Source organism: Engraulis encrasicolus, chromosome 3 (assembly GCF_034702125.1).
Source record: "Engraulis encrasicolus isolate BLACKSEA-1 chromosome 3, IST_EnEncr_1.0, whole genome shotgun sequence".
NCBI classification, from domain to species: domain Eukaryota; kingdom Metazoa; phylum Chordata; class Actinopteri; order Clupeiformes; family Engraulidae; genus Engraulis; species Engraulis encrasicolus.
Genome location: NC_085859.1, coordinates 36,061,675 through 36,071,674, shown reverse-complemented (window position 1 = coordinate 36,071,674; position 10,000 = coordinate 36,061,675). Strand labels below are relative to the sequence as shown.

Genomic DNA, 10,000 nt, shown 5'->3' with positions numbered 1-10,000 from the left:
TGAACGAAGCGAACTAGTTCCCCGCCTCTCATTCACTTCGTTCATTGGTGAATCACCAGTCTCTGTCACTACTGTCAGTCAGTAGCAGAAGTGGTCGTCCAATGAGCATTTTAATCTGCGCAAAGGGGCGCCACTTTATCTCTAAATGTGATAGCTTAATACTATCAGAGCTTTTACACATACCAGGCATTTAGTTCATAATTTAGAGCTCAGCAGCTCACCTAGTCCACAGTTCACAGCTCTGAACGAGCTGACTGAGCTCTCGTTCCTGAACGGGAACCAGTGAACTGACTCCAGCCAATGGTTTCCATGACCACGAATATACAACTTAACGTGGCACAGACAAAGGCATAGGTCTACTTCTAGTTGATAATGCAACTTGTAAATGATTGTTTATTCTTTTTTAAATGGGTGCTACTGTTCAATAAATAAAATGAATCTGCAAAATAGGTTTCAGGTGATAGGTTTAGACACGAGGAGCACCTTAGATCTGAGCGCAGCAAGAACGAACTGTGTTCAGCCCGCGAACGAGACCAGCCTGGGTGCATAGCAACAGTCTCCATGACCACGAATAAACAATTTAACGTGGCAGAGACTAAGGCATACTTTTTTTGTTAAAAGCAGCTTGTAATTGAGCTTTTTTTAATGTGTGCTGCTATTAAATAAATAATACTGTAAGGCAAAATGAGTTAAGCTGATATGTTTGGACAAGAGAAGCACACAGGCAAAGTAAGAGTGCCCCCCTACTCCTCTCGTTCACTGAACTAGTTCGCTCGACATTCACCTCTTGCTCTCTTGCGACTGAACGAACTGTGAACGAACAAATTCCGCAGCAGAACTGAACGAAGAGAACGAACTGGTGGGAAAGAATCGCCATGCCCTTCACTAACTGCCATACAGTCAATCAGAACAGGTGCTGCCAATACAGGGTTCCATCTCAACTGTCACTTTCTCTCAACATTCTATTCTTAACGAGCAGCTGCACTACCACTCTAGAAGTCTATTGTTCAGCTCTTCAATGCAATGTGATATTGTCTCGCTGGAATGTGCATAACAGCCAGCTGCTTGGCTCAATGGTAAAGGTGCTGGATTAGTGATATGGAGGTTGTGAGTTCGAATCCCACTTGGACCCATGTTGATTTTCAAAATTATATCATATGCAGTGTTCCTTAGCCAACTTAAAATACCATGCATGTCATTTAGTATCAATGGCAAAGGTGCTGGATTAGAGATATGGAGGTTGTGAGTTCGAATCCCACTCGGACCCATGTTGATTTTCAAAATTATATCATATGCAGTGTTCCTTAGCCAACTTAAAATACCATGTATCATGTCATTTAGTATCAATGTCAAAGGTGATGCATTAGAGATATGGAGGTTGCGAGTTCGAATCCCACTCGGACCCATGTTGATTTTCAAAATTATATCATATGCAGTGTTTCTTAGTCAACTTAAAATACCATGTATGCCATTTAGTATATCCCCAAAACGCGGAGTTACAACACTTTCAAGATGGCTGAATCCAAGATGACTGAATTGTTTGGCCCATAATTTCTGACTGGGTGGATGGATTTTTCCAACATTTCTTTTAGCTTTGTTTTCTCAATAGTAGTTTGTTTTTAATTTAGGGATAGAGATATCAAAAATAAAACTGCTCATCTCTGCCCCAAAAGGCAAGCCTGCTTCCAGCATTTTCTGTGAGAATGCAATCTAGTTGTTCTAGGTCTGACTGCATCACCCACTGAAGGTGTGTTTGTGTACCACCTCTGGTGTCCTGCTAGCGCCAGATGCTCGATGCTCCTCTCACCTGCTGGTATGGTGACATCTTTGCCCTCTGTGCCAAGGGCATCGCCCTGCACGTCACAGCTTTTCCCTGCCGTCTCCCCGCCCTCCCTCCTGCTCTCAGCCAATGGCGTAAGAGGATCCTGCTCAACACAACAAAACCTACCAATCAGACACCGGCAACAGTGATGGTAACCTGACCTGGCTATATATACAGGAAATCATGATTATTACTGTATAATATCATTGCTATTACCATTAACAGTAGTCCTAGTAAAAATAGCAGTAGTATGTCTAATACTACTACAAAATAATGATCATGGTTATAATTACATTAACAGTCTTAATAATCAAGATAATCATCACTTTCATGTCCATAATTGCCACATTTATTATACGTATGGTTTGTAGTAATAGTATTATCATTGCTGTATCCTATTTAATATATTTAAAAAAAAACAGATCTTCCAGCACCCATCTTCCTCTAGCATCATCTATAAATAGAGAGCTTTATTTATCAACAAACAAAATGGAGTGGGCACCTGTCTGATGTTGTTGCTGCTGCTGCTGCTGCTGCTGCTGCTGCTGTTGCTGTTACAGCTGCTATTGCTGCTACTGGTACTGGTAGTTGGGACAGTGGGGTAGCGGGCGGGTGCAAAGCTGGCCTGGGGCATCCGGACTGGAGCTACGGGGTGAGGCGGCCTCAGCATGGACTGCCGGACTCCCGCCATGAAGAACTGGGTAAACTGGGGACCGCCAGCCACCGAGAAACCTGCCGGTAGAACATATTAGCGTCACACACACCACACACCAGTCATATGGCAGAGGACAAGAACTGGAAGCGTTAACCTTAAAGGGATGCGCCACCCCCAGGTCAAATCAAGGGTCTCCCTCCACTTTGTGCTGGGCGGAAAAAACACAGCTGACGCACACCATTGAATTTCACTGTGATACCCCCCACACCACAGAACTCAGAAGTCTATGGGAAACCCCTATGTGGTGTGTGCATCGGCTGAGTTTTCTGCACCGGAAAATAGTTCCCAAACCGAAATGACCAAGTCAAGCCCTCTGTGCTGTTTTGCACCGTGATTTGCAGCACTCGATGTGAATGTACAGTCCACAGAAAGCAATTGGGGAAAAATCCAGTAAATTAATTCACTTTGGCCAAAGTCTTTCGACTGCAGACTACTGCGATGGCAGACTACTGCTACTAAGCAAAACCAAGCTATGGTCAGTGCTTATAAATTCAGACAATGGCCGGGTCACCAGGAAAACACTTTCACCCACTTATTCAAGTCTCATGACTGTGGGCCCGGGACACCCTCAATTTGGTCTGGGGGTGGCTTGCACCTTTAAGAAACGTTAAAAAAACCCACAGTATTCATAGAGTGCTTGTGTTACACAGCAGATTCACAGGTGAATTAGAAGGAGATGTCAACAATGTTTCCTGAAAACCCTCAATGAGATGCCTCTAAAAAGACAAATGTCAGTAACAACATGAACATGTGTGAAAACCGAGTTTACACAATTGCGTCTTCATCTTATAACCTGGCAATAACTATGAGCATGGTGGGCGATGAGGTGGGGTAAATGGTAATGGTAAATATACTGCATTAATATAGCCCCTTTCAACTCCTTCGGGCACTCAAAGCACATTGTATACCTGACATTTACCCATTCACGCTCCCATTCACACAACGGTGGCTGTAGCTGCCGTGCAGGGCACCACCCTGCCACCAGGAGCCGTTTGGAGTTAAGTAACTTGCTCAAGGACACACAATGGGGTCAGGCAGAACAGGGCTCGAACCTGCAACCTTCTGGTTGCTGAAATGGCTCCTCTGACACCTGAGCCACCTGAGCCCCCTCTACTTACTCTGCATGCGTTGCATGAACATGGCTCCGCCCATCATTGCAGGTGCCATCATGGGGACAGGGCCAGTGCCGGGGGGGCACAGGTGGGGGGGTGGAGCAGCTGGGTGCAGCGCAGCAGGGACCAGGCTGAGAAGACACACACACACACACACACACACACACACACACACACACACACACACACACACACACACACATGCGCGCACACACACACAGACGCAATCAGTGTATTCCACAGTCTGCGGGGACCAACCCTAGCAAAAAAGCACAAGCACCAAGTAAAACATAGAGCAGAGCAAAACACAGAACATGACTGTGGTAATAATTATGTGTGTGTGTGTGTGTGTGTGTGTGTGTGTGTGTGTGTGTGTGTGTGTGTGTGTGTGTGTGTGTGTGTGTGTGTGTGTGTGTGTGTGTGTGTGTGTGTGTGTGTGTGTGTATCTGTGTGTGTGCGTGCGTGCGTGTGTACTTTTATAAGCATGTGTATAGGCTTTAAAGGTGAAAGTTTTCCCTGCTACTTTGGGGTGGCCTCTTGCTCTGGAGCACTTTAGTGCATAATACTGTAGGCCTATGCATATGCATGTAGGAATGAGCCAATGCATCCTTAGCCCACGGAGCCACGGTGTCCCTCCCAAGTCGGCCTATCTTTACTCTACTGTGCTCCACTTACCTTGGCCTCTGGTGGGCATGAGCTGGGTAGTGCATGTGCGGGGCCTGTGGAGGCTGTGCAGGGCGGGGGGGCTGCGGTGGAGGGTGCACCGCGGGCGGTCGCATGTGCTGATGGGCCAGGACATGTGGATACTGCCGCAGCAGCTGCTGATGCTGCTGCTGCTGCTGCTGATGGAACTGGTGTGGATGCAGGTGGCTGTTGAACATCTTGCTCAGCTCAGATAGGTCTAGTACAGGCGATGTGCTGATACACATATTACACAAGGGTGACAGATACAGTACAGTTGGTCAGTGAAAGATGGTGATCACGGGGAAGATTGTTATGGCTGCTTTTCCAATGTATGTAGCTATATGTACACGGGTGGGAGACGTGACGTCTTGTTTTCCTTTAAAAAACTAATGTCAATGAAATATGTGGTACATTATGCGTCTTAAATGAGAAGAAACATTTTTGTTAAGATTTATGTACAGGTTTATATGTCAAAAATCCTGCGGTGTGACTGTAACATTAATGAAACCTGGAATATAATATATATATATAAATTAACCAACAACATTTTGAATAATGTATGAAGCATTTGGCATGATTCCATAAATATTAACTTTATATTAAGATATGTGAATGTGAAAAAAACTGAAGACAGTAATATTAACTACAAGTTCAATTTCGTAACACAAATTGCGTCCTGTGGGGTGACATGTATGTCAATGTTTGTGAATGGGCAGCTGCAAGGCCAACTACAAGGGTCTTAAAGACTGGCTCCTAACCAGTCAGTACCTCAGTTATTGGAGAGTGCTGTGGAAGTTTAAGGTGACTCTTAACCTCTTAATATGTCTTCATATTGCAATCTTTCTGTCACGCAATGCTTAGGTTCATTTTATGGTGTCCTGTGGTGTGACTGCTCTTATAGAAGGAAAAAAGTTTTTTTTATAAATGAAAACACATATTAAGATTAAACACAATATCATTATCAAGTTAGCATGAGCTCAGATGTCAGTCATGTATACAAAAGGATTAAAATGGCCATAATGCAGTGAATTCCCTGTGGTGTGACTCCATTTTCCTGCGGTGTGACATGCAATGTGTTGATGCAGGATACATTTTCCCAAAAATGGCAAAAATAAGGTGAAATTCCACGGACCACAAAGTGCTTTATTTTTTCCCCTATTTTTTTCCATCATATTTTTCAGGAATTGGAAAAACTTTTTTGGCGCTACACCCTTAAACGTCAACCACCCACATACATATCAATGTAATACATTACACTCAAGCATTTAAATATGGATTTGCAAACGTATTAACCAACACGGTGGATTACTTTGTATTCACAACACCCTCGCAATGTCTGCCATTCGAACGACCTGACAATCAGACTAATGACATGTCAGAAGAGTTAAGCCAAAGTTACTTCATAAGGACTGATACATGACACTAGTCTGACACACGCTGCCATTGTCATATCCACCTGCTGATGCTGTCCAGGGAGATGGGAGACCATGTAGACTAGCCTACAGTAGACTGCAGTGTCTTTCTCTGACAATGTATATAGTATTTGACGCTGAATAACAACACTTTAACAGGCATGAGTCGTACTGCAGTTGCACCACCCAAGTCTATCAGGCGAGACACACAACAACAATAAGAGTAACAGAGAGTAATTCGAGTCTTCATGTTGCACTGTAGACTACATCGGCCTAAATTACGGTTCGTTTTTTTCTGCCACACAATGACACATGCTAGACTACAAATTAAGTTAAATAGGCCAAAGAGCTCTCGGAGATACTGACAGAACTGAAGGAGTGAAGAAAATAAGTGTGAACACAGCTGGTTAGCTAGGCCAGGCGTCGGACTGTGCTAGCTGTGCGCAATTACGCACAAGTACGTTACTCACCTTAGAACGGTGCATCAGATCTGTCTAATCCATAGTCCCAGATGTTTGGAAAGGCCAACACTGACGAATAGAACCTAAAAGTGTTGAAGTGACTTCTACTGTAATGCGTACCGAGCGAGCGACAACAACACTTTCTCCTGTCAAGCTCTGTTGTCATTTTGTTGTTGGTATTCGCCGTTCTGCAACAAGGGACTGGTACCCTCTCCTGGTTTGGAGGTATAACTGCAAATCACAGGCATCTTGTTTTTTGCCATACATAAAAGAGGAAGCCATTCCGTGCAGTTTTGACGAGGAGTACATTTTCAGGTTAACGTTTTGTAGTAACTAATTGCAGCATTATGATTGAAACATCATCTCCCCCCTGTTTGACACGCATTTATTGCCCCTGAGAGCTGTGCGCCCCTGGTGTTATGAAGCTGCAAGTGCACATACCCGCACTACCTATCCAGAGGAGAGCCCAGCCTATCTCTCTCCCTGGTCCGCATCATCAGGAGAGCGGGCGAAGCCCCTGCGCAAAGGACACTTAATGAAATTGCGTCTAAAACACGAAACCACGCGTATAAATACTGCATTTAAAGATTCATACTAAGGATTATAAGAGAGGGGGACGCCGAGGACTGTGCGATTTGCGCGTTGGGGACCCTTTCCGTTCGCCTGATATTCTCGTGTGAAGGAGACACGGTCATTCATCAGCCAAGATGGGTAACCGTGGGATGGAGGATCTTATTCCTCTGGTGAATAAAATGCAAGATGCATTCTCTGCCATCGGACAGAATGCCAACCTGGATCTCCCTCAAATCGCTGTGGTCGGGGGACAGAGCGCAGGAAAGAGCTCTGTGTTGGAGAACTTCGTGGGCAAGTAAGTGGGATCAAAATCACAATAATACCAAGATACATGATGGTGGGGAATTCAATGCTTCTGATGCACTATACAAAACGCTGTTCAACTACCTTTAACACCATGACAAAATAGGCATGCATGGTAGCCTAATAAACATGCCTGCATCAAGAAATAAACAAGGCCTAGATGAAACAGATCATGTTTTTTGTTTTCTTTACTGTGCTTGTCAAATTGAAATTTGCAAGTAGCAGCTCTGCATATAGATGAGAATCTGACACATAATTCAACCCCCATATTTGACCACATGGGAGTAGATTTAATTAGCGTAGAAATATACCACTACAATGATTTTACAAATATATTCCAAATTCATATTGGTTTCCATTTGGGCTTCCCTAACGCATAGCTATTTTGCAAAAAAAAATGCATGCCACTGCTTGAAATGTACGTGTGGGCTTTTTTTTTTTTTGCTTGGCGTAAAGCCAGCTACAGCTGCGGTGGTGAGGAAAGGGAATCACCATTTCAGGGTAGGTGACGCGACTGGTTGACCTGCTGCCTGCTGCAGCGCAGGCCTATACCTATTCGCTCCTAAAGCTCGAATGTGACCAGTGGCCACCGCACATTTTTTATCACCCTGGTTCTAGGCATAGTTGACCTTTTGAGGCAAGGTCACGATGCAACCGGATTTGGAAAAAAAAGAACAAGTGAAGCGCTTCTCGTGCAGCATCGTGATTCTAATTATAACACCGTTGGCTTGAGGAGCACGCAGGCAGGGCGTGCACAACACACACACCGGATAGTGGGCTGTCGCTATGCATATGGTACTAGAGAGAGAGGATGCTGTCGGTCGGTCAGACAGAAACCTACTCACTATTCACTCTAGTGCGAATGCGCATGTTCGTTAGCCAATGAAGCTGTCACACTCTTCTCATGATATGTCGTGCAGCGGTTTTACTGCTGGTTCGCCAGCCAGCATCAATACGAGTGTGTAATATAAAATATTTTCAACCGCCCCTGCTGTTGTATTACTATTCCACGGTTCATTTTTTTAAGAAAGTGAACTGTGTCTAAAATGTGTGTGTCTGTGTGTGTGTATGTGTGTGTGTGTGTGTGTGTGTGTGTGTGTGTGTGAGAGAGAGAGAGAGAGAGAGAGAGAGAGAGAGAGAGAGAGAGAGAGAGAGAGCATTTTCATGGGTTCAGCACCAAGGACAGTTCTCAGCGGCGTCCACTGGCGCTAGCTTGTTACGTAACCCGGAAGCGAAATCACAAAGCACGAGCTTGGTAGCTTTGTATCACGGTGTAATTTATTACAGTAGATCAGCTTAAGTGTTATTATGCCGCTACATCACAATCTGATGAATGCAGGTGAGGTAAAGATAAACCACCCACCCTGACCAATTGCATATTCAGTATTTCCCTGTATCAGAAGGCCAGCTGTTCATGACATAACTCCATGGTATCTCCACATACAAATTATTTGTATTTTCCCCAGAAGTTGTTTCAGCATTCTTTGTTATATAATTTGGTGGACTACATCCATTGGTGCAGCATGTCGCTTTGGAGGGGGAAAATGTGTGTCACATAAAAACTGTACCCTAATTAATTTACGTATAGTGGTATTGATCTGTTGTGGACAGTAGTAGACAAGTCTGTTATTCTAGAGACTGTAGGCCCATTAGACTGTCAGCAGGCAGCTCTACTGCCTTGGCCATGGGCAGTAGGGCAGTGAGCCAGTGGCGAAACAGTTGCACACTGGGCCCCAAGGCAAGACACTTATAAGGCCCCCACTTGCCAAGCTCACAATAGGGCCCCCACCACCAACACGGGAGGGCCCTGGGCCCAGGAGCAAGTGCCCTGCTCGCCCTCCCTATATAGCTTCACCTCTTCAGTGAGCCTATGGTATAGAGCCCATTGACTGCCACTTCTGCTGCTGTGAAGCGTCATTAACTGTTGAAAATGAGTCTTTAGATCTTTGGCTTGATTGAGGGAATGTATTATGTGTTTTAAGTTGATTTGGCATCAAAATAACTCTTGATATCCGCAGAGGCGCATCTTGTCACCAGGCTAGTCAGGCACCCGCTTGGGGCCCGTAGATGGTGAATAACAGCTCACATTTTACTGCAGTTGTGGCAATTTAGTTTCAAATGTTTTTTTACATTATTTAAATTATTTTTGCTTGGGGCCCAAGCTGACTAGAATCACCTCTGGCTATCCGGCCAATACTGTACTTTTGCACGTGTACAACTTTTGTTGCGCTATTTTCCATCCTGAAGAAGTCTATATTGCCCATCTCCAGTCTGTGCACACCTGACACCACTTTTAAGAGGAGGAATCGTATTTGTATTGACCCTCTATGGCTATGCTGAAATCAGAGATAGATGAAAATAGCACTGAAATGAGTGCTCGCTCAGAGGCAGCAGTCTGTGTGTGTGTGTGTGTGTGTGTGTGTGTGTGTGTGTGTGTGTGTGTGTGTGTGTGTGTGTGTGTGTGTGTGTGTGTGTGTGTGTGTGTGTGTGTGTGTGTGTGGCTGAGTGCAGCCATGTGTTTTGTGAGTGTGTGGTAAGATGTTGTCGTATCTCCATCAGACAGAGAGGCCATTGTGTGCGCTGGAAGCCAACTGAGCACACCAAGAATACACTGCCTTCTCACATCCAGCAGCCGCAAGCAGGCTCCTGTGGTGCTCTCTACCCACACGTGCACACACACACACACACACACACACACACACACACACACACACACACACACACACACACACACACACACACACACACACACACACACACACACACACACACACACACACACACACACACACACACACACAGTGGCAGCTTTGTGCACCATTGTGCCATACTCACATGTTATGTACAGCAGTGGTCCCACATCCGAACGGAGAGTTGTGCTACTGTAAATTATTGTGGTTTGCCTGAAAGTGTGTGTG

At 45.0% G+C, this 10,000-nt stretch overlaps 2 protein-coding genes across 3 annotated transcripts in view; one reads left to right on the top strand and one right to left on the bottom strand.

Annotated features, from left to right (window-relative positions):
• Positions 1–6,383, bottom strand: part of LOC134446054 (uncharacterized) — a 27,550-nt gene extending 21,167 nt beyond the window's left edge. The window contains exons 1-6 of one of the 2 annotated variants that reach the window (XM_063195290.1): positions 6,216–6,383; positions 5,102–5,222; positions 4,325–4,567; positions 3,656–3,780; positions 2,325–2,554; positions 1,808–1,925 (exon numbers count right to left, since the gene is read on the bottom strand). In XM_063195290.1, coding sequence (XP_063051360.1) covers positions 1,808–1,925; positions 2,325–2,554; positions 3,656–3,780; positions 4,325–4,530 — 679 coding nt within the window. In that variant the 5' untranslated portion in view covers positions 4,531–4,567; positions 5,102–5,222; positions 6,216–6,383. The remainder of the gene's footprint in view (positions 1–1,807; positions 1,926–2,324; positions 2,555–3,655; positions 3,781–4,324; positions 4,568–5,101; positions 5,223–6,215) is intronic. The other variant, XM_063195289.1, reaches the window with a different exon arrangement.
• Positions 6,384–6,711: 328 nt separating this feature from the next.
• The window catches only part of LOC134446053 (dynamin-1-like), a 40,010-nt gene continuing 36,721 nt past the window's right edge, over positions 6,712–10,000 (top strand). The window contains exon 1 of the mRNA XM_063195287.1: positions 6,712–7,074. Coding sequence (XP_063051357.1) covers positions 6,914–7,074 — 161 coding nt within the window. The 5' untranslated portion in view covers positions 6,712–6,913. The remainder of the gene's footprint in view (positions 7,075–10,000) is intronic.